We start from the raw sequence: 22,275 nt of genomic DNA on the forward strand, positions 1-22,275 counted from the left end.
AATATAAATGGAAACCCATAAAAAATACATTTGATATCACATTTCTTTCTATAATATCACATCTATCACACCACCATTTCTAACATGAGGCAAACAAAAAAAGTATAAAACTGCTGCCAAGTATACCTTCCAATATCCCCTGTTGTAAGAATCAAGGTATCCTTCAACTCATTATTTCTTGAGATTTGAGCATGTGTATATGCTTCCTTCATTCTTAAGACAAAAAGCTAGAATAATAAAATTAATTAGTTAAAGAATTTTTTTAGAGCCAGGTTAATGAAAATACAAATGTTTAAAAATAAGAAACTATCAACCTCTTTTATAAATCCATCCTCAGAGTCTAAGGATTCCAATATATGCTTGATATTTCCACTAAAAGCCACTCTAACATCCTTGTCTGGATCTTCCATTAAATTTAATAAGGTTCCAAGAACTGTTTTCACATCTGTTTCATCTTCTCTAAAATCAAGATGCTTACAAAGATGATATAGATTATCTATGAAAGCTAAAGGGTGAGAGCATACAATGCACAATTTAACACATGAAATATCAAAGTTTTACAGTAAAATTATCCATAAACAATATACAAAGAATTCTAACTTGCCTTATAATGTCAATATTTAAATTAGTAGAGCACACAGAATTGTGGAAGATTAAAATACTTACAAATTTAAATTTACGTAATATCTAATAAAAGTTATAAGTAATTTGAATCTAAAATAAATTCTAGATTTTTTTATTTTTATTTTTTAAGGTTTTATTTATTTATTCATGAGAGACACACAAGAGAGAGGCAGAGACATAGGTAGAGGGAGAAGCAGGCTCCCTGTGTGAGGAGCCTGATGTGGAACTTGATACCAGGATCCAAGGATCACACCCTGAGCCAAATGCAAAAGCTCAACCACTGAGCCACCCAGATGCCCCTAGATTTTTTTAAGTTCTAAATGACTAGTCACTTAGATTTTGTAGATCATTATATTTTACCAAGATGGACTTCAAAGCACATTGCACTAATCTGCAGTGCCTGGGTAGCTTAGTTGGCTAAGTGTCCGACTCTTGATTTCAGCTCAGGTCATGATCTCAGGGTTATGAGACTGAGCCCGGCCCTGCGCTGGGTGTGGTGCCTACTTGAGATTCTCTCTCTCCCTCTCTCTGCTCCTCTCCACCCTCTAGAAAAATTTTTCACTAATCCAAAGAAATGTGAACTAAGGGCAATCTTTGCCTTACTGTTAATCTTATAAGATTTGGGGAATTCTAAAAACTACCTATTATATATTATTTTGAAAACTTGAGAACAGTTGCCACTTACACCCAAACAAATGGATCTCACAAGTATTCATGTAAATCTTGTGCTTTCAACAAACTCGTAGATCATTACCATTGGAAAATGGCTAAGAAGATATAACCTGTATACAGTCCTCGGTTGGGCAAAGTATCTAATAATTTGAAGTTCTAAGGTCCAAGGTAGTGTAGCAGTGGACACATTAGGAAGGTCCTTGGTATCACTAAAGAGGATACAGAATATTGAACCTCACGATACTGAAGCAAATGCCAGGTATCCCCAAGTAGACTACCAAATTAAACGATCATTTAAAAATCCAAAAATTGGGCAGCCCCAGTGGCTCAGCAGTTTAGCATCGCCTTTAGCCCAGGGCATGATCCTGGAGACCCGGGATTGAGTCCCACGTCAGGCTCCCTGCATGGAGCCTGCTTCTCCCTCTGCCTGTGTCTCTGCCTCTCTGTCTGTGTCTCTCATGAATAAATAATAAAATAAAATATTAAAAAAAATAAAAAAATAAATAAAAACCCAAAAATTACTTCCCTTTTTAGTTCTGTGATGGTCTAATACCAGACATCCTTTTATAAGTAATCATTACATGACTACTGAACCTATCAAGCATATTTAATTTTGTAAGGCTTCAAGCTAATTCTATCACTGACTTTAAAGAGTTTTAAAAGATTTTAAATATTTAATAAATCATAATAAATCACTCACCAAGTTTCACTGGACTAGGTGTTTTTTTTCTCAATAGGAAAAGGAATGGCTTGCAAATGGAAGCTTTTAATTGAGAAGATGAACATTCATGTTGAGATGCAACTTTTAGATTTTTACAGAAAAGGTCAGTATATCCATGTTCAGAGAAAGGTTCTGTTAAGGAACTTGTCAAATGAAACATGCCATGAAGTGTACAGACAAGTTGACCAAGAATAGAGGCAAATTCTCTCTTGACAAAGTCAGAATCATCTTTGACTTTATCTCTGGGGAGAAAAAAGAGAAGGTACTAATTAAACTTTACTTTATTTTGTGGTCTAACTAGTCTTGCTTAATTTGGGCAAAAGTAATGGTAAGACAAAGCCTAGAAGGAAGAAAATTTGAATTCCAAAACTAAAAGCAACATTTGCTCTATATACCTAGCAATATACATATATTTACATATAGTATAATCTATCCAATCAAGTTATATATTCAAATTAAAATATTAATACATACATAAGAATCTTGGGAACTCTGTTACATGAATTTTGCTGCTGCAATAAGATAAAAAATCCATTAACACAACTAGCCCGGATTACTTCATGGGAGCTCTGTAGGGCCCAGCTATAAATTGCTGTTCTCCATTCAAGGAATATTCTTCTTGGAAACAAAGTTAGAAGAAACACACACCGTGACTGTGCCTGTGGTGCTGAAAAAATTAAGTCTATTAAACAAGATTTCTAAATGTTAATTATATTATATATATATTAAAACACATATTCAGTTTATATACATATTTATTTTTTGTTGTAAAGTCAAGTAACATTTATTTATTTTTTTGTCAAGTAACATTTAAAATACAAATAATACTTAATCAAAAGCTTCTTTTTCAAAAATAAGGCATGGACACTGAAAAAGATGTATGTACAATCTTACTAGATAACCAGAGAAATGCAACTAAAAATCATACCCATCAGAAGCAAAAATAATTTTAGTTACCTCGACATTTTTTTTTTTGACAGCAAACATTTAAAAGTCTGACAAAGTGAGGATGTGAAACAAGGAACTGTCATATTCTGCTAAGAGGAATGTAAACTGGAATGGCATCTTTGCAGAGCAATGTTGCAGAACAGATATAGGGATATGCAAATCCAATAATTTGTTCAATTTGTTACTTTTTACAAATATAACTCCTCTCTGAATTGTTAAAAATGTACTTCCTCTTTTAATTATTGAAAAGATAGCAATGTGTTAGACATCCCATATAGAGAGGAGTTAAACCACACACATAGAATTTTGTGACCACTTACAGTAGCTATCTGAAATCCTCTGGCTTAATGCTAAAAGATTAGTGGCAGATGTGGTCAACTTTAAAGACCCATCATCAGAATGAGAATGAATCCACGGAAGTGAGAGCATTCCACATAAATCTTCTAGAATATGATCTTCAAATGAAGTTTTCACTGTAGAAACACAGAACAGGTGATTAATTGTATCTTTTTCCTTAATCATACTTACCTGTCTTTTTTTTTTTTCAATAAAAATAAATGTTCTAAACATCAAGTGGAATTATAGCATTCAATAAACAAAGATTCTTAATTAGAGATGATGTTCTGGGGTCTGTGAACCCAAAGAAATTAAATGTGACTTTATAAAAAATATGCATCCATGCATTTTTTAGAAGGATCATAAAACATTCTTCAGAAAATCTCAAATAAAAAAATTAAATAGTTATAAGTAACTTCTATTACCTGAAAAAGAGTAATAAATCCAAGTATTACACAAACTTGGAAGTTAGAAATTACTGAATTAATTACTGAATTACTGAAATAGAACTAGAACTAAAATCAAGAAAAAACTGTTGGGTATTCCAAACATTTGTGCATTTAGGCCTTAGGCAAAGAGAAAGCCTATTTCAATATTGATCATCTTTAAAGGTTATTTTATTCTACTGTTTATATTTATACTTACTGTGAATATAAATCAGAGCATCATATATTTTCACCACTTTATCAATAACTGCCTCCAGATCAGGTTTCTGAACAGATTCTAACAAACTTCTACAGCTCTTAAGCACTTTTGTGTAAAAATCCAAAGACATCCAAGTTATCTCTACTGAAGGTTTCTTCTTACATTTCTGACGACAGTCCCTAAAATTATGGTTGCAGTTAATACATTTTAAGACACAGAATTACAATCAATTTTGTTATAGTCCAACCTAATATTGAAGTAAGCCAAAAGAAATTTTGAGTATAAAACTAATAGTTTAAAACAATTCAAAGTAAATATATGCAAATTAATTAATATGTATTATTATTTTAAGTTTAATCTCTTTATGTCAGTCTAAATCACTCTTATGATCTGGTAACTAAAATTATCCTAGGATATTTAAATGTGGTATCACCAGGCTTAAAATGACAGAAGATAGCTCTGCATCATTATTAACTGGCTTAGTAAACATTTTCTTAATAACAGAAGAGTAGATTGCAGCCTAATCAGCTATTCCTTCAAGTTGCCTCAAATTCCAAATTTACTGCAGTCTGAATTAATATAGTTTCTTTAAAATGTCCTTCATAATTTTTTATTGGCTAGTTAAAAGAATTAAAAAATACAGAATGATCATGTAAAATCTAACAAGATTTTGGTCTGTAACTTAGCAGTAAAATTAAGACTAAATCTTCAGAGAAAATTCACACTTGTTTCTTCTAATAGACTAATCAACCCATATTAAGAATACTAAACTGAAAAGATACTTCTAATGAGTTCTAAATCCCTACTCCTATCAAAGGAAAATGTTTTGACGGTTTGACTAAAACAACACTGGCTTTTGAGTTAAATAAAAATGTGCTCTGCTACTTTCTAGAAAAGTAAAAAGTACTTTGCCCAGAAGTTAGCTTAGGCAAAAAGAGTCTTGTTACAGGAAGTAATCAAAAGGATGAAACCACTAGTTGACCCTCAAACTGGACCCGGCCATCAGTCTCCTTACCCCCCCTTCCTGTCCTTGGAATGTATACTCTGCCTACTAGTCCCACAGTGGGAGCTGTTCCAAGGACTTAGCCTTGAGAGTAAGGTGGTGTTGAGGCCATCTGGACTGAATACATGACTTAACCCCATTAATCCTCCATATAAACTTCTAGGATTCTAGAAGGTGAGTTGAGAGTTTGTCTTTCACAATTGCTGAAGACAAACTCTGTAGGTAAGCTCCCTTACAAAACCTGCCACCTACCAATCTGGGGTGGTCTGCCTCTTTCTTCAATCTCTCCTTGCCCTGTGCATATAGACCAATATACAAACCAACAGGCCTCCAAGCCTCAATCTCTAATTTGTAAAGTAGGTATAATAGCACTTGACTTACAGAACTGTTATAAAGATTAAATAATATATATATAGCACTTAATACAGTACCCATCATTTAGCAGGTAATCAATAAAAAACAAATTTTTTTCATTTCACTGAAAATCTGTTCTAAGGTCACACAAATAGAACAAATAATGAGGTTTCCTAAAGCAATAAATCCAAATTTATTACACACAATCCACTCAGAAAATACAAGTTGTTTTACCAGTCCATGTTATGATGCGAACAATGAACAGTACATAGAGCAGTCAGTTGGAGGACAATAGTGATTCCTTCTAAAGTTGCAATAACAGGATTCTTTAGACCATTGTATTCAAGGAAAATCTGAAGGGATTCAGCTTTCTGTTTCAGTGCACTCCATAAAATGCTCTTTTTGTTCATATCCACATGTTTAATTCTGTAATTAATTATAACCATAACATAAAGATATTCGTATTTAATATAAATTTGGTTCCAATGTGAAAAATATTTAAAACAAAAGATAACATGCAATGCCAACTACTGAGATTTATAGTACAGTATATTTAAAACAACTTTCAGTGCAAACTGAAATATGCAAATTCTTTGATCACATCATACAAAAGTTTATTTGTCAACATTTTAAATTGCTGCTGAATGTATAATCTCAGGGACTTTTTTTAGATATTAAGAAGCTAAATTAGATAAGCAAGTAAAAACTTAAAAAATCTTTTAAGTAACCATATGTAGCCATGGTATCTTTCACACTAGAATGGACTGTAATTATTAAAGTATTTTAAGCATTCCTTTGACTACCTTTAGAAAGAACTTAATGAAGTTTTATTAAATGACTAAATACAAACTGAATGAAGGTCATACTCCTCAGTCTGTTTCGGTGGTCTTTTGGAAGAGTTCAGAGATGAGCTGAGTCGACGCCTTTTGGCTGATATTCCATCACTATTACTGCTGAGGTTTTCCTGTTGAATTTGACACTGAACCTCCTCAATGATTTCCATACTTTCCATTTTTAAGGCTGCATAAAGTGGGCCCAACAAATACTGAGAAAGTAAAAATTATTTTAAAAACTATGTCTTAGGAAATATGTTATTCAAAGACTGTAAAAATTCATTAGGTTTTAAGTTTTCTAATAAGGTAAACTATTGTCAGAGTCTCATCAGGTAAAACAAAGACCTAAGTTAATCTATATAATTTCATAATTTATAAATAGACATATATATGATTTTATATCTAGAACTATGGTTCTATAGTCTTGAAAGTCTTAAAAAGACAAATTCTTTGTTTTTCTGTCAAAATGATACAAAGTGGGGCACTGGGGTGGCTCAGTGGGTTAAGTGTCTGCTTTCAGCTCAGGTCATGATCCCAAAGTCCTGGGATGGAGCCCTACTTCAGGCTCCTTCTGCTGCTCCTCCCTCTGCTCATGCTCTCTCTCTCTCTCTCTGTCTCTCTCTCTCAGATAAATAAAATCTTTATTAAAAAGTGCTACAAAGAAAAACTCTATAAGGGAATTACTAATCCCTTTCATACTACAAATCCAGCAAGACTTACAGATAAAATATTTACTCAAGTTACTGCACATTTTATTATGCTGTCTCTCACAGTCTGAGCAAGAAAAAAGGCATAATTTGACACGACTATTAGTGTGTACCCATAGATTTTCTTTTTTCCCCCATAGGTTTTCTAAATGTGATGAACTATACCCTGTCAAAAATAAAATCTAGGTTAGTGCTCGAGGTCTTTGCAATTAAGTTAATAACGGCTCCCTTCTAGTTAATAATGAATGCACTAAACATGCTTACGCTTCACAAATTCTACTTTAAAACATTCTACTACATTGGCAGTTCATTGCCAACTTAGTGAACAAATCCTTCTCATACCAAAGTTAAAGTCCATAATAAGGAACCAAAGTGGATTGTGAAAAAAAAAAAAAAAAACAACATTCCATCCTGAATGTTATTATTAAAGATATTCTATTTTCTCATTATTACATCTTACATATATGCATACATTTATATTACAAACAAAATACATACTAATCAAGTAACCTTAAAAATGACTTACCTCTGCATCCACCTGAAATCCAAGCACATCCACAAGAACTTTACAAATGTTTCTCACATAAACCTTCCTGACTTGTAAAGCAGATTCATACCCAGCTGGCACATATTTAAGGAAATACTGCAGTAAGTGGCACAAAGCTGCTTTTAGCAAATCAGACTTAAGCCGCATAAGCACACCATCTTCAAACATGACACAGAGGTTTTCCAGCAGCATATTTAAATAGACAGGCTCAATATCTCTATAAGCTTCTGCTTCAAAGGGGAATAGTGTTTTTATCAGCTTTGATAATGGTTCTTCATAGAGTTTCAACTGGTCTGCATCCATTTCTACAAGATGTTTTAATAATCCCAAAAATGAGCTGAAGAAAGTGCTGGCTGGTTGTGCTGGTAACCCTCCAAGCTCAAAGAGTTCAGTTAAAAGGCTAATTGCTAGGGATTTAGTTTTTGGACTACCATATTCTAGCAGAACACAACCAATCCGCCAAAGTAAGAGTTCTTGCCTTCTAAAAAACACAATTGCAATAATACGAATAAGAACTGTTAATAAAGTGACTTCAATAAATTCTAAATTTTGCATGTTCACGAACTGCAAAGGAGCTGGCTGTAAGTATTCCATGTGTTCATCTAATTGACTTAAAAATCGGCTAACTACCACTGGCCATTCCACAAAGTGTCCCACTGCATTTTTTCTGTGGAGGCAAATCACATCTTCACAAAGATAGAGTAATTCCTTTGTCAGTACTCCAAAAATTGCAGGGCTCTTGCTTTTAAAAAGAAATAATAATGAGCAGATAACTTCACAGATTTTCTTGTGTAACAAGTGACAGGATGGAGTTGCTGCAATCCGCAGAAGTCTCGTTATGATCCAATTACTGAATTCTTTGAAATAAACAAAAAAAGATATAAATAAGTACATCAGAAATGCTAATTAATTTGCTAAATCCTTGATGAATCATTTTTAAAGTATAACATTAACAAAATCTAAAACATTCTCTACACAATGGAAACATGGTAATTCAGAATACCAATTTTGGAGTCAGACAAAGTCCTAGCTTTTACACGTTGTATGAACTTTTCATTTCTCTGAACCTTGGTAAGTTCATCTATGAGAAGGGAATAATGAGGGTTACCATGAGGATCAAGTAAGCTGAAATTCTCAGCATTGTGCTTGAAGTTCAACAAATGGTTAGTTACTATTATCACTTCTTCAACATTTATTGTCAACTCTGTCCCAGGTGTACAAAAACAAAATAGTCACAGTACTCAAGAATCCTGTAATACAGTTTCTCAAACTTAAGAGATACATTTTATGCCATGACTCAGTCTACATATGCATATTTATTTTATTTAAATACATGAAACAAAAGTTTCATGAGAAAGTATTTATCACATGCAATGTAATATAATATTTCCTAGTCTATTATATTTTATCTTTATAACCTACTAATGGGTCATGATCTGTTGTTCAAAAAAAAGAAAAAGTGGCAAAGGTGTGCCTGGGTGGCTCAGTCAGTTAAGTGCCTGCTTTGGCTCAGGTCATGACCCAGGGTCCTGGGATCAGCTGGCATTAGGCTCCCTCCTCAGAGAGGGGTCTGCTTCTCCCTCTCCCTCTGATCCTTCACCCTGCCCATGCTCTCACTCTCTCTCTCTCAAATGAATATAAAAAATCTTAAAAATAAAATAAAATAAAATAAAATAAAATAAAATAAAATAAAATAGGGACACCTGGGTGGCTCAGCAAATGGGCAACTGGCTTTGGCTCAGGGGTGTGATCGTGGGGTTCCAGCATCGAGTCCCCTATCTAGCTCCCGACAGGGAGCCTGCTTCTCCCTCTGTCCATGTCTCTGCCTCTCTCTGTGTCTCTCATGAATAAATAAATAAATAAAATATTTTTAAAAATAAAATAAAATAATGTGGCAAAGAATATAGACAAAGAGTTATTTATAATCCAGCTTAGTAATCACTGTGATAGAAGAAATGCAGAATATCTGTACTAACAGAGCATAAAGAGGGAGCAATTAAGCCAGAGCTAGGGCAAGCAGTCAGGAGTACTGGTCAGAAAAAACTTTTGGAGGACATGCTATCAAAGTTGGGTACTGAAATTCAAGTAAAAAAATTTTAAATGCCCTATGCATTATACCGGAAAAAAAAAGATATTTGCTTTACATCTCTTTACAAGAAGACCAATAAAGGGACAAAAGTAGTAGGGAAAATAAGGTTAAACCTAGAAAAAAGCTTCAACATCTAGGACTCAGCAAAATTGTTCTTTTTTTTTTTTTTTTTTATTTTTTTTTTAGCAAAATTGTTCTTAAAGGGCTAGACAGGAAATATTTTAGGCGTGAGGGCCATATGGCCCTGTGTCAACTATTCAATGTTGCCTTTCTACCAGTTATAGACAAAAATACAATGAGTAAAAGCATGGATTTTCCAATAAAACTTTGTTTACAAAAACAGGCAGCCAGCTTATAGGCCACAGATTGCTAATGCCTGATCTAGAAGAAAGAAATTATCAAAAACAGAAAAAAGAAAACTACTTAAGTGTCCAATGGCAAATAAACAAGTATGATTATTTCTGTCCCATTCTTCATAACAAAAGAAAACAATAAGGATGCATAAAATAAAACTAACCATTACCATTTTGCTCCCTTAAATTTATAGCAAATTTGAACAAATTATGTATAAAATGTATGTTATATTTCAGAAGAGCAGAAGAGGGCAGATTTCATACAACCAATTGCAAATGAATGCACAAATAACAGGACTTACCAATACAACTGCCTTTGGCCTCATTTTGCCCTTGGCTTCCATTCACATTTACAAACATAAGTGGGGAGGACTTCATTATATGCTGGATGAAATCAAGCAACATCACAGAGGTTGGCTGAGAGTCAGTTTTCTTTACAAGTTCTAGAGCAACTAAAACAAAAAAAAAGATTCATTTTAGAGTCATGACAAATTAAACGGCAGTCTTTTTGTTAAAAAACTAGATTTTGGTGACCAAACTGTGTCCAAGACAGTGCTCATGATAATGGGACTAAACTCTACAATCCTATCTTTCTAATTTTAAATGTTTAATAATCATGTACATTCATCTATTATATACTCATTTATCAAATATAGATTAAAGATCTATGATATGCCTGGCACTGTATTAGAATCTGAGGGGAAAAAAACCTTTACCTTACCTGAATAGTAACTATCATAAATACTAACTCTAAATTTAAAACTACATGGAGAGAAAAAATAAATAAATAAATAAATAAAAATAAAAATAAAAAATAAAACTACATGGAGAGAAATGCTAGCGTAATGTTTTACATATGGAAAAGACAGCGATTTAACTCATAAAATTTATATAAGAAATAACTGTTTCTTACCAACATTTACATCTGTAAGTATTCGGTCAATGAACTGACATAAAATTTGTCTTGGCTTCTGTACAACTGTATTATATTCTTCTGGACTGGCACTAAAATACAAATAAAAAGATTTTAAACCTTAAGGAGATTGACAATATCATTTGTAAAAAATTCCCTAAATTTGAATTTATCAAATGTGTTTAGTTTTAATGTTGACACTTGTTGTATCCTTCTGTTTAAAAATGAAAGAAAAAATCTAAATACATGTTACTGATTTAGAAGGAAAAAAATATGCTCAATGAAACCACAGCATTCAATATGCAAAATCTAGACCTGCCCTGACTAATATAGTAGTCATTATTTATGTAGCTATTAAGCATTTAAAATATGGCTAGTCCAGTTGAGATGTGCTTTAGGTAGAACATACACATTGGGTTTTGAATATTTCATACCAGAAAATGTATATTTCTTTAATAATCTTCTATTAATTACATGTAGAAATGACAATATCTGAGTTACGTAAAATATATTATGAAAAATTACCTTCACTTATTTCCTTTTTACTTTTTGTCTTGTGGCTACTAGAGAATTTTTAATTATACATGTGGCTTGCATTTTATTTCTATTAAGCAGTATTGATCCAGACTTCTGGAAAATCTACTGAACACAATTCCTTCAACAAATGAATTCCAAGGGGAAAAAAAAGAGGAGAAACTTATAATAAAGACTTAAAAGCGGGGGATCCCTGGGTGGCGCAGGGGTTTAGCGCCTGCCTTTGGCCCAGGGCGCGATCCTGGAGACCCGGGATCGAATCCCACGTCAGGCTCCCGGTGCATGGAGCCTGCTTCTCCCTCTGCCTATGTCTCTGCCTCTCTCTCTCTCTCTCTCTCTCTCTCTCTCTCTCTGTGACTATCATAAATAAACAGTTAAAAAAAAAATTAAAAAAAAAAAGACTTAAAAGCCATATTAGTCAATTATAATTTATGAGTCTATGTTTGATTCTGGTTAAAAAAAAAAACCCTAAAACAAGAATACAAAAATAAAACTTTTAGCAAACTGTATATGACAACTGGGACCATTTAAACACAGGCTAGATATCTGATGTTATTAAGAAATCATTTTTAGGTGTGATAATGGTATCATGATATGTTTAAATAGCCTTTATCCTTACAGATAAATACTAATATTTATTTATTTATTTTTAAATACCAATATTTATAGATAAAATGATTTCTGGAATTTACTTCAAAATAATCTGAGTTGAGAGAAAGAGAGCAATGAATTTATAATCATTGGGCTAAATGAGCAACTGATACACCATTTTCCCTTCTTTTGGATGTTTGAATTTTTCCACAGTGAGAATTTAGTAAAATATTAGAGAAAATTGGTTCAGCGATTGGGCGTCTGCCTTTGGCTCAGGGCGTGACCCTGGAGTCCCAGGATCGAGTCCCACATCAGGCTCCCTGCATGGAATCTGCTTCTCCCTCTGCGTGTGTCTCTGCTTCTCTCTCTCATGTGTGTGTCTCTCATGAATAAATAAATAAAATCTTTAAAAAATATATTAGAGAAAATTACATATATTGACTATTAGGACCAATCAAGAAAAATAAATATTAAGAGGAGATATAGGGACGCCTGGGTGGCTCAGCGGTTGAGCATCTGACTTCGGCTAAGGATGTGATCCCAGGATCCGGGATCGAGTCCCACATCGGGCTCCCTGCATGGAGCCGGCTTCTCCCTCTGCCTCTGTGTCTCTGCCCCTCTCTTTGTGTGTCTCTCATGAATAAATAAATAAAAATCTTAAAAAAAAAAAAAAAAAAAGAGGAGATATAATAATTAAGCAGAGCAATTGTATCTGAGAACCCTGAATGAATTGAACTTAATTAAGCTCCATGATTTGGTATAAACCAGCACAAAGCAGAATGTAAGAATACAGTAGAAAGTCTGTACTCTACCACACCGGATGGGAACTATACAGTCATATAATCAACAATCATTTATCGAGCACCTACAATGTGTCACACTAAATACCAGAAGCTACCGCTGGGAGAGGGAAGACACAAGTTAGTGGAGGAGACTGGTAAATCAACCTAGGCCTATCCAGGGTGGATTGTGAGGCCATTCACCAAAAGAATTAACACAGGAGGAAGCACGGGGGCGGGGGGACACGACACAGACAAAACCAGTTTTAGAAATACTGAATTTAAGATCTCAAGGAAACAACTAAGTGAGATGCACAAAAGATCTACAATCTTGGAATTAAAGTTCTAGTCCCAAGGGGTGCCTGGTTGGCTCAGTCAGTAGAGTATGGGAGGCCTAATCTCCCGATGGTAAATTCAAGCCCCACAGTAGGAGTAGAGTTTGCAGGGGGGGAAAATGTAATGCTCTAGTTCTCAAGAATTATCTAGCCTAGAGATACACATCAAGTTACCATTATATAATAATACCTATCAAACAAGACTAAACACATTGTCTGCACTATTGCATATTTCACAAGCAATAAGAGAGGGGTATTAAACCCCTATTTGTGTATGAGGAGGCTGATGTTCATGGAAATTATATAATCCACCCTACTATAGTTAGTAGCAGTGGAAGCCTTGAAAATTAGTGCAATATAAGAGTAATAAGGAAGCCAAAGACAGAACCCTAAGTTAGAGAGACCATGAAGGAGAAAGGGAAAGAGCCAGTGAAATAAAAAGAAAAACCTTAAGAGGCGTATTTTAGAAACTAAGGCTAGAATATCAAGGAGGAAGCTGTCAACAGTATCTAGTTAAAAGTTTGTTAAAATGTCCTTTGAATATATTTTTTATTATGGTCAAATATATTTAACATAAAATTTATTTTAACCATTTTAAGTGTACAGTTCCATGGCATTAATATATTCACATTATTCTACACCATCACCACCATCTCCATAACTTTATCTTCTCAAACTGAAACTACTAAGTTACTAAAATTAACAATTCTTACAAGTAAGGTTTTTTTTAAAGGTGAATTGATTATCATTCATTAGAGGTACTATTAGAATAATCACTTATAGGAGCGAGCGTTTCTTCTTATACAACCTCTACCTTGGAAATGAGCTAAGAGGGTATACTCAGGAGGAAATTTAAGTATCACATGAAGGTTGGAGACAATAGCAAATACTTGATTATCTCCACTGGGCCAAGCATCAAATACCAGGTTAACCAAGATACCATGCATCAACCCTAAAAAAAATTGTAGACTAAAAGTTTAAAAAGTAAACAGGTAATTTTAACACAGCACGGTTAAGTATTATAATAGAGCCAAGGTAGAACACAAAATGGACATTCAGTCCTGAGCAGAGTCTATCAGTCAAAGCTCCCTGAAGGAAGTGATACAAAAAGCTAAATCCCTAAGGGGCTAGGCAGGAAAAATAAGAGAAAGGACTAAGTATTCCAAGCAGAGGAATCAGCATGTGCAAAGCGTCTAGAACAAAAACACAGGCTGTTCTAGAAACTGTAAGGAGTTCTATATGGCTAAAGAAGAGGGAGGGAGTAATTGCAGATGAAGCTGAAGAAAAACTGTATCAAAGCTCAAAGAACCAACTAAAGAGTTTCGATTTTGTACTGACAGCAATGAGACACTGAAATGTTGCAATTAGGAGAGTGAAAGGTAAACTTTTTAAAACCTGAATTAAATTGTTATTTTACTGAAACCATTCCAATGGTTTCCCGTTGCACTTAAATTTTCCTTATTTTGGCCTATAAGATACTAAAGGATCTGGCCCATGGTTACTCTTCCACCCTTAACTCACACCAGTCCCTTTTTCACTTCCTTTGTTTCGTCCTTCCTATTCTTTAAAAAGTAAGCTCATTTCCACCTGGAGACTTTTAAACCTCCCATTCAATCTCAGATACTTCTCCCAGTTCACATGACTGGCTTCTTCTCACCATTCAAATCCCCTCTAGTGGCTAATGTTAATGCTCCCTAGACTTTCATCTCCTACCCATTGCCCCATTTAATATTTTAATAGCAACTATCATTATCCGAATATGTCTTGTGGTCACAAAGTAATTTTAAACAGAAAGCCCAGAGAAGGCCTCTCCAAAATGAGATCTGAATGAAACTGGTCTGTTCAGAGAAGAAACAGCAAAAAGCAAAGCACTGAAAGAAGGAATGACCTTGGGGCATACAAAAAATAAGGTCAATGCCAGTGGAACAGAGTAAGGGAAGGATATATGGCCATGAGGTCAGAGGCAGGCAGAGGCAAGATTATGTAGGACCGTAGGGGTCTTGGGAAGAAGTCTGCATTTTAACTTAAGTGTGCTGGAAAACTAAGAAGGTTTTAAACAGAGGAGTAATGCTATATAATCTATAATTTATAGTTGTTAAAATCATTTTGGTTGCTGAGTGAGAAATCCACTGTGAGTGGGTAACATGGAATTGGAGAGATAAGCTGAGAGGTTACAGTAATAGTCTAGATAAGAAATGACAAGAATAGCGGCAGTGACAAGTGTATTTTAAAGGTAGGATTGTCAGGACTTGCTGATAAGATTTTTTGGGTATAAGAGAGAGAATCAAGAATTCCGACTAGCCCTGGTGGCCCAGCGGTTTATCGCCACCTTCAGCCCGGGGTGTGATCCTGAAGACAGGGGATCAGAGTCCCCCGTCAGGCTCCCTGCACAGAGCCTGCTTCTGCCTCTGCCTGTCTGTTTGTCCGTCTCTGTGTCGTGAATAAATAAATAAAATAAAATAAAAATTCCTGAGTTTTTGGTTGGCACATTTACAATAACCTGGGACAGGAACCAAGTTTAAGAACATAAATCAAGATGTAATGATGTAAATTTTCATTTCAGGTACAGATGTTCAACAGTAAGCAACCTAATATCTCTGGGTAGATAAATATTTGGGAGTTATCAGAATATAAGTGATATTTAAAGCCATGGGACTACATGAAGTTACTTAGGAAGAGAGTAAAGATGAAAAGAGGACAAAGGATGTAGCAAAGTCACATGGGGAATCAAGAATGATTCCTACATTTCTGGTTTGGAAAAAAGAGTGACCACCTTTTCACCTACTGAGATGAAAACCTTTTCATCACCTTTTCACCTACTTTATCACCTACTGAGATGTCCCTACCTCAGTGAATGAGAGGGAAAAAAAAAGGGAGGTTAGGATACCTGAAGAAGTTGTATTGATTATGTTGAGTCTTACACTTAACCAACTAAGCCACCCAGGTGCCCAGCTATGTTGTCTTAATGGCATATAGGACACCCAGCTAAAACTGCCAGTATACAGTTGTATAAATATCCTATAGGAGGACACCTGGATGTGTCCTCCTATACACCCTGTGTTCAGCGGTTTAGCACCTGCCTTCGGCCCAGGGCATGATCCTGGAGTCCCGGAAACAAGTCCCTCATCTGGCTCCCTGCATGGAGCCTGCTTCTCCCTCGGCCTGTGTCTCTGCCTCTTTCTCTCTTTGTGTCTCTCATGAACAAATAAAATCTTCAAACAAAAATATTCTATAGGAAATGGATATGGTTTGGAGAAACATATTTGCAGTCATTAAATGGCAGATGGTAGTTGAAGACAGTGGATGGGATCACCCTGAAAGACTAGGCAGAGAAAAGAGTGCTCATAGCAAAAAACAGAAGCAAAATTCATCTCTGAGACAGAGCTACCCACACATTAGAACAGTTAACATCTCACTTTTTTTCAGAAATTGAATTGCCAGTCAATTAATAAGAAAAAAAGATGGGGGTGGAGAAAAGGCTTTGATGGCATGAATCTGGAACCCAACTCTGATAATGGCTATCTCTTTGACTTTGGTTCTTCAATTCCTGTGACTCCGTTTCTTACTGAATAGTGATAATATGTACTCTATTCTACATCATGGAGATACTGTGAGACTGAATATGCATGAATGAAGCAATTAAAATGAGAAACTCACGACTGTTAAAAAACTATTATTATACAATGCTCTACGGGTCATTTTTTTTCTATTCTCTTAGAATAGCAGTTGAATGAAATGAAAAGTAACATAAGCTCCGGTGATGTAAGAGACTATAAATAAATCCAAGATACTATTATTTTTATTATTTTTATTATTTTTTCTATTCTCTTAGAATAGCAGTTAAATGAAATGAAAAGTAACATAAGCTCCGGTGATGTAAGAGACTATAAATAAATCCAAGATACTATTATTTTTATTAACAACTCTCATAATGGGAAAAAAAGAGGGAAGAAAGGTGTTAATTCTACATGAAAACAAGATAGGAAAAAAAAATTGAGCTTCACATTGAGCCTCAAAAATGAAATCTGTACATCAATGTCCTAAAACGAGCGCCTGTATTCATGTTACTTTATAAAATGTTAACACAAAGTAGGCTTGCAACATTCATGCAAAGCGGGGGGGGGGGGGGGGACACAAAAACAGGATGATCTGGTAAAGACAAGAGTGGTTTCTTCATTTACCCTCTTATTTATGTGATTGAAGACGACTAAATATTCTTGTATGGCCAACAAGTGGAGATGAATACATCTGCACCCAAAAAGAAAGGAATTAGATACCCCACAGACTTTGTTAGCTCTGACTTTGTGTGCTAAGTTTTCAAACAGCTTTAAAACCCGGGAAGCGGGATCCCTGGGTGGCACAGCGGTTTGGCGCCTGCCTTTGGCCCAGGGCGCGATCCTGGAGACCCAGGATCGAATCCCACGTCGGGCTCCCGGTGCATGGAGCCTGCTTCTCCCTCTGCCTGTGTCTCTGCCTCTCTCTCTCTCTCTCTGTGACTATCATAAATAAATAAAAATTAAAAAAAATTTAAAATAAAATAAAATAAAATAAAACCCGGGAAGCAATTACTCCAACTGATAGGTCAACTGCACTAGTGGTACAAACCCACTTATTTCTTCTTCGCAATGGGTTAAAACTCAAAAAAAAAAAAAAAAAAAAGGCAAGCAAAATAAAAACCCTCCCCCCTTTAGGCCTGGTTGAGGGAAAGTTGCCAGTGTGCTGAAGGGGGGATGGCAGCCCGCCAGCAACAGCCTTCCCCTCTCTTCAGGTGGGACGGTGGTTTACGTGATTTTACTGTTCCGTTTACAGAAGGCGGGCTTTTGCAAATGAAACAGTATTGAATTATTTTTAAACTCCGGCAACTCCTGTGCACGTTTACATTTTGGGGACGTCGTGGCAGATCCCTGGGATTTCTGACTAAAATAAACGGACTGGGCGCTGGATGGCCAACAGGAAACGGGTCCCATCTTCAGGATGGCCTATGCTTGCATTTTGAAGAAGACCAAACTGCCTTTTCTGGCAATTGGCCTTCCTTCCACATAACACGAACCAGTGATTCTTTTCTTGTCAAAGAGGGGCAGTTTGGCTCAACACGTAAAGCTAAGAACCCAAGTCCTCCACGAGCGATCACAAGGAGTAGAGAATGGAGCAAGTTCCTGGGTCGAGTCCCTCACCTAAGGAAAGAGGGCTGCAGGAAGCGAGCGGTCAGAAGGGGCAAGGCTCCCGGGCGCCGCTGAGGTACAGTGGGCTCGGCGAACACCCCCTCTCGGGCCCTAGACCTGCTTCCCCAACGTCTGCGGCGACGCCCGCGTATTTTTAACCCCGTCTCGGTGGGGGAGACGTGCTCAAGCCATTGGCGAGACACACCGCCCGGGGCGGGGGTTGAAGGTTTCGGAGCCGGCACGCGCGCGGCTGGGGAGGGAGCGCACGTGAGAGGCCGGCCGGGCCGGGCCGGGCGGAGGAGACGCGGCACCCGGAGCGGCCGGGCCTGGCCCTACCTGCCCAACTCCCGCAGAGCGGGGATCATAGACGCCAGCTCCAGGCCGTGGTCGCCCATGCTGAGGATGCGCGGCCCTCGTCAACCGCGCGGCCGCTGCCTCCCGGCGTCTCCACAGCTACCTCAGGGCGGGAGGGGGGGGGGGGCAGGCTCGGCGCCCGACGGTGTCTCGTCAGGCCCAAAACTCCTCCCGGAAGCCGCGGTCGGTCGCGCTCTGCGGGCCGTAATTCTTCTTCCGCATAGGACCCGGGGGAGGCCGGGGGGCCGGCAAGGGGGCGGGGCCAAGGAGGCGGAGCGCGCAGGGGGCACGTTCCCGACACGGCTCCCGCTGGGGGCGTGGTTCGCGGCGAGTTTGAGGTGTTCGCGGGCACCCCTGGCTGCCCCCGTCCCAAGAGGCTCGGCGACGCGAGACCTCCCCCGGGTTCTGGAAAAGAAACAGGCTTGACGGGCAGCAGCCCGGCCTCCCTCGCATCACGAAAGGGAGAATTGAGACCCTCCGGCGAGTAGAAAGCGTGACTCGATCCGGGCCCCCGGTGGCGGGTCGCGCTCAGGTTCCCACCCCTCGCCGCGCGTCCTTTTCGCGGGGTACGAGGCTCCTCCTGTCCTTCCTGTTTCGGCAGGGTGTTTTTCCCACGTGAAGTCAGACTTTCTTGAGGCTATTCCCGACTTTTAATATTTAAGAAGGGGTTTCGGGGATCCCCTGGGTGGCTCAGCGGGTTAGCGACGCCTTCAGCCCAGGGCGTGATCCTGGAGACCGGGGATCGAGTCCTGCATCAGGATCCCTGCATGGAGCCTGCTTCTCCCTCTGCCTGTGTCTCTGCATCTCTCTCTCTCTCACTGTGTCTCTCATGACTAAGTAAATAAAATCTTAAAAAAAATTTTTTTTAAGAAGGGATTTCGGGGATGCCCGGGTGTCTCAGGAGTTTAGCGCCGCCTTCAGCCCAGGGCCTGATTCTGGAGACACGACCTGAGCCAAATCCAAGAGTCCCATGCCCAAACAGCTGTGCCACCCAGGTGCCAGCTTTTTTAAAGCTTAGATGCTAGGTATTTTTAGATGATATGAAGAAATATTATAAAAACTACAATGTTATGTGGAAGGCAAAAACTAAACACTGGAATTCTGAAAGGCAGTATACATTAGAAACATTGGAAACAATAGAGCTTTGGCAATCCAATTTTATTCAAAAAGTTATTTTTATGCAAGTTTTTTTTTTTTTTTAGGTACTTCTGTGACACAAAGATGAGGATGGTGAAGTCTCAAGTAGTGTGCAAACTGTGGATATAGAAGGACATCATAGGAATTCAGAAATTGAAAAGCAGAGCAGAATCTGATGAATGCCATGAGAGAGATAAACATGCACTGGGAAAATATAAGAGGAAGATATTAAATATACTGTGTGGAGAGGAGGTGGATGAGGAAGGGGCTCCAGGAGAATGAGGCACCACACCTGAGATGGGATGGTGAAGGATGAGGATATGAAAAGACAAAGATTGGAGAAGAGGAATATAATTCTAATTAGAGGCAGCAGTATGAACAAAAAGCATACGGAGGGAGAGACTAGTGGTCCAGTTCAGGTGATATTAGAGTAGTCTGGCGGAGACCCTTGCACAAACCTCAGTAAGCACTGAAGAAGCACTGGAAGATTTGATATAAAGTGACAGTCAAAGCTACACTCAGATCTGGCGGGAGGGTGCAGGTCAGAACAAAAGGAGGGTAGCAGATTATTTTAAGAAATCAAACTTCTTTAGCAGTATATCAATAAATGAGCAATTATTCCAACCAGACATCCTCCCTCAAGGTACCCATTATTTCTCTCCCCCATTAAACTTTCTGAGTTTTTCATATAGGCTGATTCTATTTCCTCACCTCCCACTCAAGTCCTAAATCTACAAAAACTATTCTCTCTGCCCTACCCACCACCCCCTCTCAAGTGCTTCTCATCAAAGTCACCAACGACTTTCATATGCACATATGGCTAAAGTCAAAAGATACTGATCAGTCCCTTTGTGACCACTCAGCAGCATTTAGCAGTGAGGATATTTTCTTCCTTTGGCCTATGTTACTCTCTTGTTAAGAACACTTTATTTGCCATTCTCTTAACTGCTGTTACTCCTTAGGATTCTAACTTGGCTTCCTTTCTCTTTTTATTCCTAGGTGATTTCAGGCTTCAGTAAACTTTCCAACAGCTTATTACTCCCAAATTCTTTGCTTCTGCTCAGATCTCTCTCTGGGCTTTATATTTATTTCACATGTCTAATTTTTACTGAAATTTTTATCTGGAATTTTTCCCAGGTACTTTATTTTTATTAAACTTTGTATTATGGGGCAGCCCCGGTGGCTCCAGCGGGTTAGCTCCAGCGGGTTAGCGCCGCCTTTCAGCCCAGGGCGTGATCCTGGAGACCCAGGATCAAGTCCCACGTCAGGCTCCCTGCATGGAGCCTGCTTCTGCCTCAGCCTGTGCCTGTGTCTCTCTCTGTGTGTGTCTCTCATGATTAAATAAAATAAAAAGTCTTTAAAAAAAACACAACTTTGTATTATGTAAAGTTTCAAATATACACAAATGTAGAGGGACTGGAATAAGGAACCACCTTGTGGCTATCACCCAACTTCAACAATTGTTGCATATGGCCAGTTTTTGTTGCATCTATAACCACCCTTCCCATTTGCCTTCTCCCTAATAGGATTATTTTAAAGAAAATCTCCAGCATCAAATCAATTTATCTATAAATACTTTAGTTTATATCTCTTCAAGATAAAGATTCAATTCTGCCTCTGAAATAAGCAAACCAATCTACTTCCCTCCAAATCCCATCACCACCATTCTAGTTTCAGACCATCAGAATTATTCCCACAACATTCTAGTTTACCTCACTTACTTTAGCTTTTCCTTCCAGTCAATTCTCTGTACTGGAGCCTCCCAACCTTTTTATTCGTTCAACAGTATCATTGAAATTTTGCATCCTAATGTGTACATATTTATTAACCACCATTTATTAACCTAGCACTATTTTGTAGTATAAATAAAACTCATAATGCAAATTTGGACAAAATACAACTGTTGACTGGTATCTGTATTCCTCTCACTCCCCTTTTATCATTAGGGAGAGTGGGATGTGGGGAAGGAGGGAGTGAGGCAGGAAGCAGAGAGCTTCAAGTACATGGGTCCTGGGTCCTTTTGAGACCTTGGTATTTTCTAAGCCCAGGGTCTCATTCAAGTTGATAGGTGAGCTCCAGCCAATGTCTTGGAAGTTTCAGCCGGCATGAGCATAGAATTGTCCTCACTGATGTTTAAACTAGGAGGGGAAATGACCACCAGGTGGCACCACAACCCAAATAAGAGCAAAATGGACTTCTCAGTTCTCAGATGCCCAAATTCCTGGCTGTCCAGCTCTGCAAGTTCCATCATAATGCATTGGATTTTTTTTTTTACTCCATTTATGGTATTATGCTAGGATTTTACTATATAATTCACATCATAAATATACACTAAAATAGAATTCTAAGAAAATGAAATATAAACAATTTTACAAGCTCCTTTCTATACTGGAACGGACTTCAATATACAATTCCCTGGTATGTTATGCTCAAAAATTTGCATTTTTAAATACTTTTTAATTTTCATCTTTCCTAGTTTTACTGAGGAAAAACTGACATGTTACTCTGTGAGGTTAAGGCATACAGCATGATGGTTTTATTTGCATAAATATATTCTTAAGGTTTTATTTATTTATTCATGAGAGACACAGAGAGAGAGGCAGAGACACAGGCAGAGGGAGAAGCAGCCTCCACTAAG

At 37.5% G+C, this 22,275-nt stretch overlaps 1 protein-coding gene across 4 annotated transcripts in view; it reads right to left on the reverse strand.

Moving 5' to 3' along the window:
* Nucleotides 1–18,619, reverse strand: part of ATR (ATR serine/threonine kinase) — a 94,225-nt gene extending 75,606 nt beyond the window's left edge. For 3 of the 4 annotated variants that reach the window (XR_005984614.1, XR_005984615.1, XM_041734393.1), the window contains exons 1-12: nt 18,483–18,619; nt 10,746–10,837; nt 10,135–10,284; nt 7,370–8,247; nt 6,170–6,348; nt 5,538–5,729; nt 3,947–4,125; nt 3,286–3,438; nt 2,492–2,684; nt 1,997–2,259; nt 315–505; nt 127–227 (exon numbers count right to left, since the gene is read on the reverse strand). Coding sequence is in view for 2 of the 4 variants with exons in the window: in XM_041734393.1 (XP_041590327.1) it covers nt 127–227; nt 315–505; nt 1,997–2,259; nt 2,492–2,684; nt 3,286–3,438; nt 3,947–4,125; nt 5,538–5,729; nt 6,170–6,348; nt 7,370–8,247; nt 10,135–10,284; nt 10,746–10,837; nt 18,483–18,541 (2,630 nt within the window). In the remaining 2 variants the exon portion in view is untranslated. Of the gene's footprint in view, nt 1–126; nt 228–314; nt 506–1,996; nt 2,260–2,491; nt 2,685–3,285; nt 3,439–3,946; nt 4,126–5,537; nt 5,730–6,153; nt 6,349–7,369; nt 8,248–10,134; nt 10,285–10,745; nt 10,838–18,482 lie in introns of those variants that run through there. The other variant, XM_041734394.1, reaches the window with a different exon arrangement.
* Between the last annotated feature and the right edge of the window lie 3,656 nt (nt 18,620–22,275).

This window comes from Vulpes lagopus, chromosome 19, assembly GCF_018345385.1.
Source record: "Vulpes lagopus strain Blue_001 chromosome 19, ASM1834538v1, whole genome shotgun sequence".
Classification (NCBI taxonomy): Eukaryota; Metazoa; Chordata; class Mammalia; order Carnivora; family Canidae; genus Vulpes; species Vulpes lagopus.